This window comes from Dermacentor albipictus, chromosome 1, assembly GCF_038994185.2.
Source record: "Dermacentor albipictus isolate Rhodes 1998 colony chromosome 1, USDA_Dalb.pri_finalv2, whole genome shotgun sequence".
NCBI classification, from domain to species: Eukaryota; Metazoa; Arthropoda; class Arachnida; order Ixodida; family Ixodidae; genus Dermacentor; species Dermacentor albipictus.
The window spans coordinates 433,107,147-433,126,395 of NC_091821.1; the positions used below are offsets into that span (position 1 = coordinate 433,107,147).

General features: G+C 43.8%; 1 protein-coding gene across 6 annotated transcripts in view; it reads right to left on the minus strand.

Moving 5' to 3' along the window:
• Positions 1–19,249, minus strand: part of Ziz (dedicator of cytokinesis protein Ziz) — a 200,005-nt gene that overhangs the window by 7,778 nt on the left and 172,978 nt on the right. For all 6 annotated transcript variants that reach the window (XM_065440172.2, XM_065440187.1, XM_065440179.2 and 3 more), the window contains 7 exons: positions 17,243–17,300; positions 14,321–14,682; positions 10,617–10,763; positions 9,498–9,711; positions 6,692–6,882; positions 4,717–4,817; positions 66–204 (listed from right to left, as the gene is read on the minus strand). In XM_065440172.2, the coding sequence (XP_065296244.1) occupies positions 66–204; positions 4,717–4,817; positions 6,692–6,882; positions 9,498–9,711; positions 10,617–10,763; positions 14,321–14,682; positions 17,243–17,300 (1,212 nt within the window). The remainder of the gene's footprint in view (positions 1–65; positions 205–4,716; positions 4,818–6,691; positions 6,883–9,497; positions 9,712–10,616; positions 10,764–14,320; positions 14,683–17,242; positions 17,301–19,249) is intronic.

A 19,249-nucleotide genomic window follows, 5' to 3' on the forward strand; every position in this document is an offset into this window, starting at 1 on the left:
CAAATGGTGGAGCCAATAACTTTTTGGCGCTTGAAGTAATGCTATATCAGGCATGCAGCACTCACCTTCTCTTTCATTATTTCCGAGAGCTGGCTGGCCATGTCAACGAGGTTTTTCTTAAGGGCATTGTGGTACTCGCATTGTTCAGGTGGGATAAGCTTGCCATTTAGGTCCAAGGCCTGCTGGCAAATGTTGAGGAATTGCCTGAAAACACAAACAAGCACAGCAGCATGAAGACAATTTCACTGCAGAGAGGAACATTGCTACTAGTAGCCAAGCATGAAGAGATGCTGCAGAACCTGCATAAAAGAATGTGGTGTCACTGGTGCCATCAACAAATGCCATCACCAAACACACCAAGGAAACAGTGTCAGCAATATCAATGTTTATTCAAGAAATGTGCTATCAATAAATGCAACACCAAAGCCCTTTGATACTTTTTTTACTGGTCACGAAACTTCAGCGTCATGCTATGGGAGAGCTAGATACACTGCCGGCAGTGGCCACACGGCAGCGCCATCGGTTCAGAGGGGGCACTAGACAAGCGGCACAGCAGCTGGCCTGTGTGTTCATTCAACTTTTGTAGCACCTTTACACGCTCATTCTGCATTTGAGGGTGTGCAGAAAAGCTTGAATAGTCTTCAGGATCTCGGGAAAATAAAAGAAAAACAGTGCAAGTTACGATTAAGAGATCAAACTGCAGTGTTTGAGCTTCAGACTGTTTTCTTTTTCTTTCTGATTTTAGCAGCTTAGCTAACATTTGCTGGGACACCTTATATTTGTTTGCACATAAAGTGAATGGAACATACTTCAAAAGGTTAAATGCACGATTGCCAGCCCTTTCCAGATGTTCAAATTGAGTTAAGGATGCGTCGATCTTGTTTAGCGAATGTTAGGCCAGCTCAGCAGACGAGTTAGCAACTAAAAGATAAGTAATTAGGATGAATAAAACTGCTTTTGTTCAGTTCTGGCCATATCAATTTGAAGTGTTGCGTGGTGCACACACACGAAGCGGGAAGTGACAACAGGGCGCACAACCAACATCGGTACGTCATCGTTGTCAATCGACAGCTCCCGCTCGTACTCACCAGAGCACTTCCAAAAACCAAATGCAACTACATACAGTGGTAGCTCTCTATGAATTGTTCATGATGTATGAATTGTTCGTGACAGTTCTAATATTCTTATGCTGACACATTTGTCTGCCTCAAATGCCAAACAGGCAACAATTGACAGCCCCCACAATAATGCAGTATGCTTCACTCAGTTATTTGAGTACCACATTTACTTGAATCTAACGCGCACATTTTTTTCCGATAAAACGAGTCCAAAAATTGTGTGCACGTTAGAATCGAGTACGACCCCAAATATGCGTTACCACATCGCCATCGGCATTTCAAAATGGCCACCTCGTACGCGCTTCGAGCCTAGATGGCGTAGCTTTCTCCATGTGCTGTAGTATGTGTGCTTAGGCAATACTTCCTTTGGCTTAGGTTAGTGCACTGTCTGTCTTCCCGTATTCTGTGTTTGCTCTATCAGCATGGCAGTGCCGAATGCAAAGACATGGCAAGTTCATCACGATGTCGCAATTAAAAGGAAAGCGATCACATCTGCAAAGACAGACGGAAATCAGGCCGCATCATGGGCGTTCGGAGTTCCCGAAGCTTGCGTGAAGGACTGGCACAAACAGGACAGGCGTTCTACACTGGCGACTGCTATGTACGGCGCGGCCCCTATCTTGAAAGCAATCTGCGATGGAGACGAAGAGTCTACACATCTAGGCGCTCCGCGCTGTGTTCTCATCGAATCATTCACGTCGAAGCAAGAGGCCGCACAATGGTCGATTTCCTCGCTCCTGCTACCGCACTTCCTCACTCCAGCGTTTAAAGTTTCCGCGGTCATTGAGTGAGACGTGTTCATGTTTACTTGTGCGCGTATGACACCATGCTTGTTAATTTAGTTAGTAAGCAAATGTTTAAAAGTTTATACGGCCGATAAAACTACTATCCTTACTTTTTGTATAGCTGTCTACTAATTCACTATCGTAATCGATGCTTCGCCTTTTGGGCGAAACTGCGACTTTTTTTATTTATCGCAACTTTAGTGCGTTGAGAGTAAATCTTCTGTTTTTTTCCAAATGAGAGAAAGTTGTATGAAAGAATGAGGCGCACGGTTCTGTAAAGGACTTTTCTTACATTAGGTCAAGGCAAACGGGTGCGCATTACAATCGAGGGTGCGTTAGAATAGAGTAAATACGGTATATAGCAGGCATCGACGTTTTCAAAGAAAGCTGGCACTCTTTAACTGAGCGCTTATACAGGCAGAGTTTCCTTTAACAATATACTTCGTTGAGCACACTGCATGAATGGCAAAGAGTTTTAAAAAAGAAAGCGAAAATCAGCTATTAATAACAGCCCCTAGTCTCCCAATCGCAATGTTTTCAATGGGACCCCTGAAGCTACCTATCACTCATATCATGCAGCTCATCTCAGCTACTGTGTTGCGATGGTGCTCATATTCGCAAAAGCAGCATGTCTTGCAATATTTCATCATTATTTCGTGTTAGTGCTGCGTGGTTTACATGGTGCTTGAAGTGAACAGTCCCAACAGTGGCCGTACATGCCAGCATAAACAAATGCACTGCTCAAATAAATATGTGTTCAGATGTTAAAAGCTGCGCGTGCACTAGCTGTTCCTTGCTACGAATATGCTGAACGTCTTGCTGAAAATGAGTAAAAAGAAAAGCGAGCAGCACGTGCAGAAATCAGCAGCTAAAACTCCACGACAGCCGGGTCGGCGCGGGGGGCTCTTCTGTCGTTTTGTGGGAACAAAATGGTCTTACTTGTCTGACGACAACTCCGCTCCTACCGACACAGCCGTCAACACAACACAGCTGTTGCAGGAAGTCGGCGGGCCGAAATCGGCATCGTGTCGGCCTAGCACGACCAGTCCTAAGCCCATCAAACTAGTCTATGTATACCACAAAAGCAAGCCGACGACCCTAGAAATCGCAGCCTCCTCATTTGCAGTGGCGTCTCTAGTTGGCAGCTATTAGTATTCTTATAGCAAGAGTGGCCTGAAGTTTTGTGACCAGTAGAAAAGTATTAAAGGACTCTGGTAACACCAACAAATTTGCCATAAAGAATTTTCCGTCAAGAATGTGCCATCAAGAATGTGCATGAAGAACATGTCATGTCGTGTTCAGCTTTGGAAAAATGTTATTCTACACTGGCTCATTCACTACTAAAGCAGTCACCGAGTAATTCTGTGTCAACTTAAAGGCTGAAATACTTTCATACTGTGGCTGGATAAACACATGAACAAATATATCCTGCAATTTTTGTACCAATATGATAAGACATGCAATAACACGAATAGTGACATGACATACTTGGCATCGAAATTCTCCAAGACTACAACAGGCAAGTTTGAACACTATTGAACAGGCAAGTTTAACCCTTTCAGGACCAACGTAAATACACGGCAGTGTCAACAAGTCCAAAATTGTCGACGCCGTATATTTACGGCATCGTCTGTACATTTAAAAAGCACGCCAATTTGCTAACTTTTTCTTTCCTGGCATGTGCTGCCATTATGCAGGAATACAGGGAAATTTTTTCTCGCGCCTCCTTCTCTCAGTTTACGCTGCACAGTTTGTTTGCTCCAGCACATCTATATTCTACCTCTTGCGCATATGCGCTTGCTCGGGCAAGTGGTGGTTAGTTTGGGTTTCTTTCCACGGGCGGTTTCGGCTTCTTGCGCTCGGAAAACTGATGGCTATCTCTTTACTAATCGCTCAAAGGGCAACTACCTGTTACTCGCTCATTTATTGCTCACAGGGGTGCGCATATGTGAAGGATGCCACCATGCATGCGTTTCCTTTTGGAGACACGCGAATACTAATTGCCTCTGGTTGGCGTGAGATGAAGGATTAGCGAAAGTTTATCCCACATTTTGCTTTTTTGATGGGCACACAACCACACAGTTTCCTTGAGTGCGCTCACGTACGCAGTTTGATTATGCTATGGACGTAAATATTAGTGTAAGAGCAGGAGCATTTCAGACTTGCAAAATATTCTCGTGTGAGCATTTCCTAAGCCTTGAACTATGTGTATAACAATTCATCAAATTTTTAATTCTTATAAATTTAGTTTCTTTTTTTATTGTTGTTATGCATAAATAAACAGCACATATATACCAATGCAAAATATTTATTTCTCACTTTACGGTCACCCTAAAAAAATGACAATAAATTTTTTTCGAAATAGGTCCCTCTGAAGAAGTTAAATCTGCAATAAAAAAATCTACCCTGGGCGGGTGCATATGGCTAAAAAAAATCGACTCTGAAAGGGTTAAATTAATTTTTAATAGCTGACAAATTGTATAGGCTTGATATCACATAATGTTGTTTTTATTTTTGTTTTGTATATCTTATGCTCTAGTTTTATGTCACCTCTTGTTCTGTTTTTCTTTCTGCATGCCCCTTTAGCACGGACCTTGTGTCTTCCAATACATACTGATAAAAAATATATAAAAACTGACTGCTGCCACCTAAGATACAAGGCACACTTAACCTTTACAGTAACTAACACAGTTTGACTTTCTATTTTGCTGTTTAGACAAAGTTTATGCGTAAAAATACACTTTCCATTAGAAGCTCTCAAAGCACAGACAGTGAACCCATACATAAAAGCCAAACACTCTAATGACACTTGCCTAAATGTCTCCCTCAGCTCATTGACCTCTTCCTCTGGGTACAAGTGGGATTTGCTCTCATCCAAGAAGGCATTCGCATAGGCAAGAGGGCCAGCATTCACCTGTGGATAGAAGTAATAAACAAACAAGTACTGTATTTATTCACACAATGAACGCACTCGTGCAATCAACCCTGCCCCCACTTTTCTAATCAAGAAGTATGTTTTTTTTTCTTTATCTTGCATAGTGATCGTACCCTGAACTTGCTGCCGTGAAGTAGGAGACACACAGTACGATATGGTGTCTGATATGGCGACCGGCGGGTGCGATTGTGTCCGATGCCGCGTCGGCCGCCGAATCGTACCATTTCTCCTACTTTAATTGCGATAGCAATTATATGGACGCTCCAGGCGCATTTTTTCCGTCATGGTCGCTGCGCGCCGCATGGCGTAGGTGTTAGTGAAAGTGCGTGAGGGAAGCCGACAAGTGCGGCTCAATCTCGCGCGCCGTCTTTCATCGCATAAAAAAGCCCCAGTGGGGGAGGGAGGGGTGGCGGGGTTGTACTCTGGCAGCAACTCCATACTGCACAACCGCGCCCAAGGGGCACCGACAATCATGGCTCAATCTCCCGTGCACAAGAGAGGAAAGCGGAATGAAAACATGCAGTCTTCCGTTTCGCGCATGGCGCCAGGAGGAGGAAAGGGAGCGGGGGCATTTACTCTGGCAGCAACTGTGCACTGCGCAGCTGCGGTGAGCCCTATCTTTAAAGCGACCTACTTCAAAGCGATCTGCACCAGATATAAGTCAATGGCGGCTCATACCTTTCTGCACGCTGCGCTCTCGCCGCTCAGTTCGCATTGAAGCGGATGTTTGCAAGTTTGTACAGCCGATAAAACTACTATCCTTACTTCGTGTAGCTGTCTACACATTTGCTATCGCAATCGACGGTTTGCATTTCGGGCGAAACTGACTTCTTCAGAGGTGGCCGCGATCAAAAAATTTTACCCCGCATAATGAACGCACCCCATAACTCTGTGCCTATTTTTCGTGAAAGAAAGGTGCGTTTATTATGCGAGTAAATACGGTAAGAACAGGCATGCACAAGGACCCCTGTGTCTACCCACCATGGCTGCTTAGTGGTTTGGCTTTGGGCTGCTAAGCACGAGGTCGTAGGATCGAATCCCAGCCATGGCGGCTGCATTTTGATGGGGGCGAAATGCGAAAAGACCCGTGTACTTAGATTTAAGTGCACGTTAAAGAACCCCAGGTGGTCCAAATTTCCGGAGTCCCCCACTACAGCGTGCCTCATAATTAGATCCACGTTTTGGCACGTGAAACCCCATAATTTTGAAGGACCACTGTGCATGAGACTCCAAAGTACAACATAAACATCTCTTTTGAAGAGACAAACACAAATCATACAATTTTTCCCTTCATGAAACAATACAGTCCTGCCATACTATGAAGCAGCTGTGCATAATGACACCTTTATTATTATTATTATTATTTGATATGAGAACATATATATACAAAAGACGAACAGGGAAATAGGGAGGAAACAGGCTTGCAACTGCCACTGAGAGAAACACAACACCTGCCTACTCCATAAAAAGAAGGGGATAGGAAGAAGTTTAAGATATAGAGACGAGAAATAAAGAGGACCAAAAAAATTAATTTACAGGTCACAAAGACTAAAGTAAAACAACAACAAAGAATGGAGTGTGCCAGTAAGAACAGAACATACACACAGGAACAGAAAAGAAAACGTGCAGGTAGCACTATTTACACAAAAGTATGAAAATCCTAGCAGCAAGCTGCAAGGAATAAAAAGATGTTTACTGCTGGTAAGCCTCAACGCTCTACTAGCTCTTCTTTACAATTTTCTTTTTCCTTCAGCTGCACATGCCAGCTCTGTAGTGTGCACCAAATGATTTATATTGCAACTAGTCAAAACCTGCATTAACACTTCTGAACACCACACATTGCGCGCATCTACCTGAACACCAATGCTGCCCTGAAGCTTGAGTTGGAGCTTCTTGAGGTCAGATGGTTTGCGACGGACCACCTCGTCCAACTCGGCGACACGTGTCTGCATCTCATCAATGGCCACCTCGATTGGATTGAGGTCCTTGGTCCGGCGGCTCGTCACCGGGATCCGTTTCTTTACGTACGGGAAGCAGTAGCCAGCTGCAGTGGAATCATCATGGCCGGTTACTTCAATTGGAAGTACATACATACACACATCCTAACAACCATGATATTAATCTGCATTGTGCATTATACACTTCCACGGGCATCACATTTATATGATAAACTAAATTCAGAGTATTGCTTGCACACAGTATACAATTCTGAAAATTGTATTCTGAATACCGCTAAAGCCAACTGCAATTAAATTATGGACTGCATAAAAAGGTAACGTATATATAGAGGAGCCTCCATGCAAAATTTGACGTCTGAAATATGAGTGGGAGCATCATGAAAAGCTCACAATAATAGCCATTTTCGATACTGAACTGAGAAAACAAAGCCTGTCATCAACAAACCCTTTGCTGGAACTGACGCATGACCCAACACGCGGCTCCTTTGCATGACCTCCACAATCTCGAAGGCTACACTGCTGTGTAGGATAGATACCGCAACCGCTGCGGGGTTCCGCGTTGAGCTCTTTCCCCGTGAGAGACACTCGGACTAGAGCATGCTCTGACTAGTCACAGTGGTTCTCCAGGTATGGCTACGTGAGCCAGCCCAAGCTCCAGGTACTCACAGCTGCCCTCAGCGGGTTGAGAAACCTCAGACATGGCACGCTGGGACTTACATCATAGCGCCACCACCAAGTGCTTGCATTATGTGCGCAGGTTCTGTTTAAAGGCTGCCTACAGACAATCTATACAATTACCAGCTCTGCTACTTTGCCAAGATTGGTTGAGTGGTACATATACTACAGTCAACTTCCACTAACTCGACCCTGACAGGGCCGACAAAACTGACCTAATGATTCGGCGAGTCGAATTAAACGAGATGCAGAAAAAATGCCCAGACACACCACTGATTCATTTGGCAGTACTATTTGCCTGATTATTTCGTGCCCCCAAATCAAACGCATGGCCACTCTTTGTGTGTCAGAAGTCAAAAACTAAATAGAAACGACTTTACAACTCCTAAGCAAAGTATAAATCCACTACACACTTGTTGCAGAAAAAAAAAATGAGCAAGGTTCTAACATGCATTACGCAATGGCGACTGGTTTCCTAAAGTCAGCTTCGCCGCACAATATTCTTGAAGTTAGTTTTGCCGCAAGAGTTTCTGTTCTGTGGTAAAGCGTACAAACACACTGAAAGACTTGGTTTAGCGTTCGATTGCACCGGCTCCAGCAATTTGATGTCCAGTTTTTTTTTTTAAAGAAGGCATGCGTCAGAATCAGGTAAGTACCATAATCAGACATTATGAGTGATGGTTATTGCTTGAAAATGTTCCTAGGGCAAACAAAAAATAGGGGTTTTCAACAGATGACGTGCGTTCAAATACATTCACTGTCCCCTAAGCTACTCCAAGACAGATGCTGCTGCTAAAAGGGTCACTACTGGGGACACCGTGGAGGTTGGGAGCAAGTTCAAATTATTCAGTGAAGACCAAATTTAGGATTGGAATCAAAAAAGCTTGGGTCTATAGAAATGCATGGGTGCCAGCCTGGACCTTCGCTTGGGGTCGAATTAACCGAAAAATCAAATTAACCGGAGTCAAATTAACAGAAGCCTACTGTACCTTGATTGTGCGTTCTCGTGGCTCTGAGTTTTCATGGAAAGCTGCATAAGTCAAATATATTCAGGCTGATTTACCAACAGCGTAGTACGCTGGCACACGAAATCTATGGTGTGAATAATACTTCCACACAGTGTTCATCAGCTAAGATTCATTTTAAACTTGTTATTGGATTGTAACAAAGAATGCTGATTTATTAACTCCATGCTCTGAATGCACTAGAAACATAAGTAGAAATTCCGACTTTCTGAAGTGCAGCAGAAGGCGAAACTGTAGCAGACGATGCATTGGGTGTTCTGCCTATTGCTTTGATTGCGCCTGCGCTGCAAGGCTTCAACGTCCCATATCAGCAGTGGCACTCTGTGAAGTGCTGTCGCAGGATGCCGTGTTCCCTCTAGCAGTGGTCGCACCTGTACACCGAGCTCTAGTCTTCAAGCGTGGCGAGCTACAGCCGACACAGTCTTCGTTGACATTGAGCTGTCTCATGATGTGCTACAGTACTTACTCTTTCACCAGCTCTGCATCCATCTTGCAATTATAGCATGGTTGCACGTGTACAGGTGTGTACAAAGGCAACAGACCCCCAGCATCTTTCAAACCATGGTTAGGCATAAATTTACAAAGCAGTTACTGTCTCAACTGGTATAAGGCATAGCCTGAAGAATATTCTCAAGAAGAAACAATCCCATGTTTTTCATCTGAGGCTGAAGTTGATGCCCTGAATAGTTACCGGTTATTCTGGCTTTAGGCATAGATACACACCCTAAGGATGTTATCATGAAACAATGACATCTTTGCTATCTGGTGCTAAAATTGAAGTCAAAGCCAAACTGTTACTTCTGCCAACAAGGATACCTCATGACACTCTCTGTGTGTGCTCTCTTTTTTTTTTTTTTCAGCAGTTGTGAAATACAGACCGGTACAGCCACCCATCTGCAGTGAAGACTTATCAACTGCTGTGCCGTAAAAACCTTCTCACAAGGCACTGACAGTTTGAGTGCTACTGGAAATACCAGTGGCAGATAGGCACAAGGGCTCACTGGTGAGGATGGTGCGTCGCTTGCACTGTTCATCCGGGGCCCCCCGCGCCTTGGAGCCATCCAGGGTGAAGGGTGTCTCGTACATGAACTCCGAGATGTTATTGTGCCGCTCAAACTCAGTCTGGCGCTGCATCAGCTCCATCTCGGTGAAGTAAGGCACCACGTGCGTCACCTGAATGTACACGTACTTGGGGTCCAGGTCACTTGGGTTCACCTGCGTGTGCAGCAGAACACGACACTGGTTGTTAAAAGATTGAAAGAGCATGCACTGCTAGCAATTACAGTGAACAGCAACTTATACTTGCAAGCCATACGTTATTGATCCTACAGGCTTTTTCATTTGAACTACAAGTGTGCTAATGTAATAAATTTTAAATGCAAGTCGAATAAGGTAGTCTTCTGTTAATTGGTTCATATTCACTCTGTTAAGCAATATTATGCTAAATTTCTTCAATATTCACCTATGCCCGAATACAGCAAGAAAACAATAATTAATATCTACAAAAAGAAATAAATCCACAGAGCTGCCTCACGTGTGTCTGACAGTACCTCTGTCCAAGAACTGAGCACACACCCAGGGACAGTGCTTTCACAAACAGCACATGGAGCAGCACTTTCTTCTTATTCTGCAGTTTCTTTTCTTATAAGCAATATCTTGCAGTTTCTTGATAAAAAATGTTTTGTCTTAAGGCTGCCTGCAGATCTATCTCAATTTGTATTAATTAATGTTTTGTGTGCCTGATTGTGTGTGCCTGTGGTCATCGCTATCTTTACACCAATGTAATACAACACATTAAATGTTGCACAACTTTTTAGTTCTGTAGGCATTAAAGAATCCCTCCCTAAGTACACATACGGAATAACAAGGTTATGACAATTCCTTTATGACACTAAAACAAAGAAAGAATATACGACTAATGTGCTTTGAATAAACAGCAGCTTTTCCATACACCACTGTCGTTCTCATTCCACATGTTCTTTTTCTCGTTCATAAATCTTTAATCAAATTTCACCCTTCAAAGCTGCTTGGAAAATTCACATTGTTGGTATGCCAAACAATAGAGAAGTGACTACTCCGTAAGACCTTTAGAGACTGACATGATGGAAATGGCGTCGAACCTGATTGGAGTCCATGATCATCTTGACAGAGTCCTTGCCAAATTTCTCACAAAACATACGATGCAGACGCTCAGAGATTTCAGGAAGTGACGTGACCTTGGGCTCCTTGTAAATGTACTCCTTCTCAGATTCGTCCCCAAAGTAGGCCTGTAAATAGGAATAAAAAAGTCATTTGGCTCAACGAATACACACAAAGAGAGAAGGCCTGTGTGAGGAAGACGGTAAGTGTACACGACAAGCGATACCAACACATCGTCGCCACTGGTTACATTAAAATAATGCTACATGTACTTTTGTTTAGAGATGTGCGAATACTTGAGTATTCTACTTCAAATCGAATAGAGGCAAATTTGAATAATTCAATGTGCGAATCGAGTATCTAATGTTCGTTTCTTCCAACATTTGATATATTCGGCTGGCCATGGTTGGTGACATGACGGGCGAGGCATTCCCACGGCACAATCTCTATCAGTACAAGGTTTATCCAGATCGATGGTACCAATCACAATTATTGACGCGCCACCTGCAAAGGGAACTACAAAATCGGCGCTTATTTTGGAAAGCATGAAAGCATGTGCGAAGCTTGGTCCGATTAGACACCGGAAGGCACGCAGATCGTATTGGATACGCTGCTTTAATGGCCATCAGTCTAACCCGGCCATACGCGGGATCTTGTGTCCAACCACTGATAAGCAACCCGTGAGAATGTATTAGCAACAAGCTTTCAGAGATGGCTTGCAGCCCGTTATCATACCAGCCAGCAGCGATTTTTTGTCACAGCCACACCACACTGTGTAGCCCATAAGGCCTAATCGGAGCGGTGCGTCAAGTGTCGGCTACTAAAGTTACGGCTTCACACTGAATCAATGCAGATCTATTCACAGCTGTCACACGACACTCAAAAATCGGACAAGCCACCTCGCCGATGAAAGTGAGTGCATGGGATGACCGTTATTTCTGGCTGCTATCTCTGCCTAAACAACGTATGGCAGCCTCTCGTTCTGAATGCCGTGCATAGGTGCACGTCGCTTTCTTTTCGTAGCCTAGGCGGCCTGTCACGAAACTAGCTTTTGATATACATGGTGGAATTAAAAATGTCATATGACAAGAGCACTGACCTCTCAGCTGCAGATGCCATTTACACGGTCAGATGAATGCAAAGGGAAAGAAGGAGGTAGGGGGAGGAGGGGGAGAGGTTGCGCAAATTTGCCATGGTCCTCCCGATTTGAGAACCTATGACAGGCAGCAAACAATACTAAACTTGAAAGTGAAAAGGCGGCCGCTATTTACCACGGCACCAAGCGCGGTCGACCTGTGCTGTGCTATTGACCGCGAAGAGCGATGCCCAGTTATGTGATGCACGGTCCCTGCTTTTGTCTGTCATGCAGATTGGCCTTAATGAGCTGAACATAATCCACAGAAACCACCCGCCACAAAGATGAAAAAACTCTTCTGTTCTCTGGAATAAAACTGGAAAGCAACTTTCTAATCAGTATAATATTGCCACTAAAGGAAAGAAATGATGTGGACAGGGACAGGCACTTCGTTAAGCACAGTATGTTCCGCTACTAACCTGAAGCCTCAGTGGTATTCAGGACAACATAACTTTGCTATTCCTTCAGCTTCAGAGAGAAGTAATCACTTGATTCTATTCAACAAACATCCTTTCAATAAAATATATTTTCCAGACCTTTGTACATGCACATATTTATTAGTGCTGGCAACTAATTTGAAGTTCCTTTCAATAAAAGTAGACCATACTATAGATCTCATTTCCTAGGCACCTAAGTTACCTATAGCTAGCAACATTCTTGTTATGTAATGTGAGTATACATATATCTGAGCAACTGCAGCAAGGTGTCTTTATGAGCAAATTTTGTAAGCAGAAAGCTGTTAAATTTACAAATATTCGATTCGAAATCTACTATTCAGTAGTCGCACGCCCCTACTTTTGTTATTCCTTCTTTTTACAGCTGGCTGTCTGCACGCACACTCGAACCTTGTTATAACTAAATGGGATAGAGCGAAGTAAATAAAATTCCCCCTTGAAATCCCCACAGAGAACTACGTATTTCAAATTTCCTTTTATACAAAGTGAAATTGTCCAGCCAATGAATACAACAAATTAGATTCGTCTCCGAAAACAAAAGATGCCCAACTGCGGCATGCTGAATACAACGCTTTCCGCAGGGTTTGGCACTCGTTCGCCATGGCAGTTCAAAACTCCTGTGTCCACGCATTGAATACGTCACCGAACAACACTGGTCTTTATCACCACCACACATAGCTGCACACCTGCGCTCTAGCAGCATCTCACTATCACGCTTCTCCATTGACCTCTCTCTCTCTTGCACCTGCCTGGCTGCATGAGTTGCACCCGCAAGGCGGTGCAAAAAATTACATTCACTTTTGCATGGCACACCATGCAGGCAGGCGCTGCTAGGCGTGGCCTTCGACATCTCCCTGGTGCAATCTCAAGGGTTACGCACAAGCCCGCGCAAGTCGCACCACGCTGCGCAGTTACATGTGGTGGTATGAAAGATTAGTGCATTCACTTCTCTTTCTCTATGGTGCCCCATGCAGGCAGCCACAGCTGGGTCTGGCCTCAGAGATATCCCCGGTGCAATCTCAGGGGTCACACCCAGGCCGTGCATTCATTTCTTCTCCCTGTGGTGCACCGCACAGGCTGGCAGCTGGGCGTGGCCTCCGAGTTCGAGTTGGTGTCGGCGCAATCTTGGTGGCCACGAGCTGGCCGAGCTAAACCAGCACGGCGAAGTTCGCCTGCCTCCTCGATCACATAGCGGAGCACAGTGTTGAGTGCCACAAACAGCTCCACCGCGATGAGCCAAGTGGAAAGCCGACGCGAAAGACCGTCACAGTGGCTACCGAAAAGGCTATCGCATCAGGCGCTAAGTCATGTGTTGCACACGCCAAAGATTATTCTGTTGTTTTATTTGAATTACCTTGCATGCATGGCCATCTAGCGGTTCCGTGGGCCTCAAAGCTGTCTTCTTATTTCTATGTTTACAATTGTGTACCCCCCGTTGGCCATGTATTGCAGTAAATGGCAATAATAGATATAGCAAAGTAATGGACATAACAAAGTAATTTCAACCCCTCCCCCTTCAACTTTGTTTAATGAAGCTCGAGTGTATTAGCATGTCACGACTCAGATATAACTGTTTAGTTCTTGCATGGCAGATTTTTGAGGTGTTATTATTTGATTCTTACTACAGAATGTTATTATGTTGCAAGTGTTATAGCTTTGTGCGTAGCATGCTCATTACCAAAAGCACACAACACAGGTACACATGTTCTGGCATTGTCGTAATCACCATTCGCTGATGCAGAACCTACAACCTTTCTTTATTGCATATTTTGTTTGAATCAAATCATGCATCCCCTACTTTATTACCTTCAAGCAGGTGTAGCTATGTGAATAAATAAAGAATAACATATACTACCATACAAGTTATAGGTAGGACACTGTAAGTGCAATTCGATTTGATGACAGTCAATTTTGCTAGCCACTACTGCTGTCCCTCACATGTCATTTTGCTTTCAGGGTCTGAGTTCATCCAATGAACAGTTTGTTTAATTACATCAAAAATTCCTGTCAATTCCTGTCTGCGCACTATAACTTCCATGTGACAATGACAAGAAAGGACGCAACAATGAGAAACATGGTGGAGAAATAAACATGCCTGTCCGAAGAAGACGACGCGGTAGTAAGTGCCCAGGAGGCGTTTCCCTGTGCAGTTGACTTCGAGGATCTTGTTGTAGCCCTGGTGCAGAGTCTTGTAGCAGCGTGCGAGTGCAGCGTAGTTGCGTCGCCGCTCGTAGATGGGTACCAACAGCCGATATATGTCGGCCATCGCTTCGTAGCGCTCCGCCAGCTGAAGTGTCTCCACGCACTGTTCCAGCCGTTCAACCAAGGACTCTTCCGTCTGTTGGAAGTCCTGCTGCTGCCCGGCCGCGGCAGCGGCATCTTCTCGAATGTGTGACTCGTCGCGCACTACATTTGGCGATGTGTTTTTAAAGGCCAGGCAGCCCTCAGGGAACACCTCTGCATCAATTATAGTAAATGGCAGCAGATTTACTTGACGATGCCAATGTACACTCGCCAACATGTGGGGTAATAAGTGAAGCAGTCACTTTATTCCCAAGATTCCTTATTGTAATGCGTGTAGAGAATGCTCTATAGTTGGCGAACTTCTGCAGCGCATCAAACACAGACAACAGAAAAAGAATGGACGCTCAAAAGAATGATGAAGGTGCCTGTTGTCCATGTTTATTGCACTGCAAAACCTTAGTAATGTACAGCACAAAGTAGCCCAACACTCAACTTTGGTGAATTCCATTATAAGCGCCACCATGCAGACAGAATCAAGAGAAAAGTAGCACATGACACATTCTCGTTGCTATCAACAAAACATGTTAATGAAAATGTTCGAAAAATCCGGGGAAGCCCAAGCACTCCTTATGAGTTATGAATGTGAAAGCATTAATTGTCCAATTGAACACCACTGAGCGGTCCTTTGAGTTATGAACTCCTCCCAGGCAAGCGAGTGCGTAGCGAAACTTTTGCCTATGCCTCCTAGATAGCACAAGGTCTGTGCACTTTGATCTGTGACATGATGCTACCTTGCCCAACTGCCACAGAATCTAATGGGGTCGCTCCCGAGTAAGCCTCAGTGATTTTGATGTCACTGCTTTCATCACATTGGGCTTGTAAATGGAAATTTCGGTCCAAGTAGCACGACGTCATAAGGCAGAGTACACAGGCCTGCTATCTAGGAGGCGCTGGTTTAGCCCAGTGGGTAAGACACGGCTTCTGAGTGGTGGTCGTAGGTTCACAACTCACTACAACCTACATTTCTCCTTTCGAATTTATTGTGCTTTTATTCCCGAGTTGCAGTTAGAGCACAGGCAAAAGCATGCGCGGACAAGGAATGCATAGATAACACAGGCTTCCGAGAGCAAAGGTGACGTGCCGTCGTGGCGATGCCCCCTCCCTTGATGCAACACCTGGCAGGCCAGTGCAGCAGCAGGTGTTCTCTTTCGCCTGCTCTGCTCCGTCGAGGTGTGCACATGATGTGGCATGGTGTCACAGCCGATGGGAATTTAGGTGTCATTTCTTAGCTATAGGTGCTGGCTTTTTCGCTCAACGGGCCGTTTGATGCTTTCGCATCAATAATACACGTCATGCATTAAGCCAAAATAGCATGCTCCATTTTCAACCTTCTCAGCACTCAGTGATTTAGTCTGCTGAAGAATTGTGTTTTGCTGTTAACAACTATATCCTTTATTTCACTGTGCTGACCGCTGCATTTCTAGCTGTCAGAGATAACATTTATAATTATTAGGCAACTTCTTTTATCCGAAATGTACTCTCACCCTTGAATGGTTACAAAACTCCTCAAGTGGTCAATAACACTTTGAGGGTCAATGACGTAAATATAGGCGCCACGAACAAGTCCAAAAATGGTTGATGCCGTTTATTTTCGGCACCGTCTGTACGTTTATAAAGCGTGCCAATTTCCTAACTTTTTCTTTTCTGTCATGTGCTGCCACTATGTAGGAATACAGGGAATTTTTTTCGCGTGCCTGCCTCTCTCAGGTTTTCATTGCATGGTTTGTTTTAGCGCTAGTTCGCTCCCGCGCGTCGATACAGTACCACCCGCGCATTGGCGCGCACGTGGGCGGGTGGCGGTTCTGGCTTTGTTTTCGCAGGCGGTTTTGGCTTCTTGCGCTTGCAAAGCTGATGGCTATCTCGTTACTAATCGCTCAAAGGGCCTCCGCCTCTTTCTCGCTCGTTCAGTGCTCACAGGGGTGCACATAGGAAGGATGCCGCCGTGCATGCGTTTCCACTGTTTTTTTTTTTCGACACTCGCAAAGACTAATTGCCTCTGGTTGGCTATAAGATGAAGACTAGTGCAAGTTTGTCACACATTGTGCTTTTTGACGGGTGACGGGCACACAACCACACAGTTTTCTTGAGTGCGTGCACCTACACAGTTCGATTACACTGTGGATGTACATATCAGATATTAGTGTAAGAGCAGGAACATTTGAGTCTTGCGAAATATTCTCGTGTGTGCATTTTCAAGGCCTTGAACTATGTGTACAAAAATGCATCAAATTTTTAATTCTTATAAGTTTATTTCGTTTTTTATTGTTGTTATTGATGAATGAAGAGTACATATATACCAACGCAACATATTTTTTTCTTACTTTACGGTCACCCTGGAAAAATTGCGGTAAATTTTTTTCGAAATAAGTCCCTAAGAAGAATTGAAATCTGCAATAAAAAAAAAATCAACCCTAGGCGGTCGCATATGGCGGAAAAAATCGACCCTCAAAGGGTTAACATACAGTGCTTCACAGCTTCTACAACAAATAACCCAAGGCGCTAAGAAGCACTAAGAGGAGCTATGTTTAGGCTCTTTCCTCATAGTAATAAATAATTCAGGCCACAATATTCTGCTCACAAGGCAACAGGGGCCATGTTTAAGGAGGACATAGTAATTTAAGTGACTTGCGGTATACAGTAAAGCATGGAAGGAAAATGCAAATATAATACAAAAGTAAAGCTGCACTGTGAAAGTCACAATGCCAATGATTACCTTTGTGTCTCAGGTACTCGGCCTCCAATGCAGCGACATGAATGTAGCATTGTGCTGCCTGCAAGTCAAGAAAGCAGGTGGCTTGAAAAATAAAAAAAGCAACCTTAAAGCTGATCAACATACCAGATCACTGCATGCATTATACAAAGCACAGCCACTACAGCAAATTAATACAGTTTGGTCTATACTGCATATCAAATAAAAAGTAAAAGCTCAACAATTCGGTCTCGGTCAACTTCAAGATATGGTGAACTGAGTTTGTGCAGTCCTGCAATTTGCAAAGAAATTATGCCCGATAATTTGAAAAGCCCATGCACATCCACTTAACAATTTGTAATTAAACAGTGCTGTTTGTCAAAAGAATACTACAGAATCCTCCATATAACGAAGAAACACCCAAAATGTTTATCAATAATTACGTACCAGTATGCACACAGCAACAAAGGAGGGTGAACTCATGTCACAGCCAACTTCCACTAAATCAACCCTGACGGGACCAATGAAAATAACTGAATTATCCGGCAGGTCAAATTGAACAAGATGCAGAAAAAACACCAATACACACCGCTGATTCGTTTGACAATACTTGCCCGACTTTACAACACCTCCAAATGAAATGCACGGCTACTTTTTATGTGTATAACAAAGAAATGACATTAAAGCTCCTAAACGAAGTAGAAACTTAATGCATACCCGATTTTTTAGCAAGAAACATTGTTGCTTGCCCAGTTGTGGCTGGTTTTCTAAGACGAGCTACCTCATAAGTATTTTTTTAAAAAGTCAGCTTCTCCGCAATACAGTAACACATATGAACATTGAGAAGGTGGTCTTGGGTTTTGTACCCGATTGCACTGTGCAGGCAATTTTTAGCACATTTTTCCTTTTTAAGAAAAGGCACTAGTTAGAATTGGGTAAATACCATATTCAAACATTGTGAGCTACTGACGGTCTTTGCTTGAAAATCTTGCTAGGGCAGGCTGAAAATAGGAGTTTTCGGGGAGAGATTACATGTGTTCAACGCATTCATTGTCCCCTAAGCACTGTCGAGACAGATGCTGCCAATACAGGGATTGCTATTACGGTCACCATAACGGTCATGTAGTGTGGTGACTAGTAAGGTGGTAATTATTCGGCGAAGGTAAATTTTACTATTTAAGTAAGAAAAGTTTGGGCCATTAAATTGCATGGTTGCCACCAAGACCTTAGGCAAGGATCAAATTAACCGAAAAATTGAGTTAATTAGAGTCAAATTAGCGAAGGTCTACTGTACAGACATCGTAATCAGGGTGTCTACCAAGTTGACATTTCCAAATTCCCCGAGTTTTCCAGGTTTTCCCTGAGTGCCATTGCAAATTTCCCTGAGTGATGCAGAACTATGTTTTATATCAAGACGGGCTGAAACCATATCGCCTGATGCTGTCACTCTCTAGTAAGCACATGAAAAAAAAAGCAACTTAATCCAATTTGAATACTAAGGAGCAGTGTTTATGTTATTCAAAAAGTGGATAGAAGGCAGGGGTTAGTAAAATGCACAGCAAATAAAGTGTCTTCGAAAACAACTGCAAATAGGGTCGGACATTATCAAATACGAATAAAAAGGAGATGCATACAAAGGCAAATATTTTCTAATATGAGCTATTTCTATCAACTGATAGCAACCTCAGTGGGATGAGGCCTGAACTCTGTCACAATTGAGATTCTCTCTCAACAGCTCGTAAGTCAACCTCAACAGTCCTGACATACTCTCAGCCCACACACGACGCCCGAGTGTTGTGTTACACTGCTTCAAATTGCGTATTTTGGTTTGGATGAGGGACACCGGCATCTCGGCATCAGCCAAAACTTTACTTTTTGAGCTCAAGCTCTTTCAAAACGGCGGCAACAAGCTTCCTTTCTCGTTTATTCCTCAATGCGTAGGTCACTTCTGTTCTTGTCCGCCTTCCGCCACTCGTTCGCCCCAAGGACCATTTGAAACATCTTGATCAGTTGCACAGTCCACGACCGATT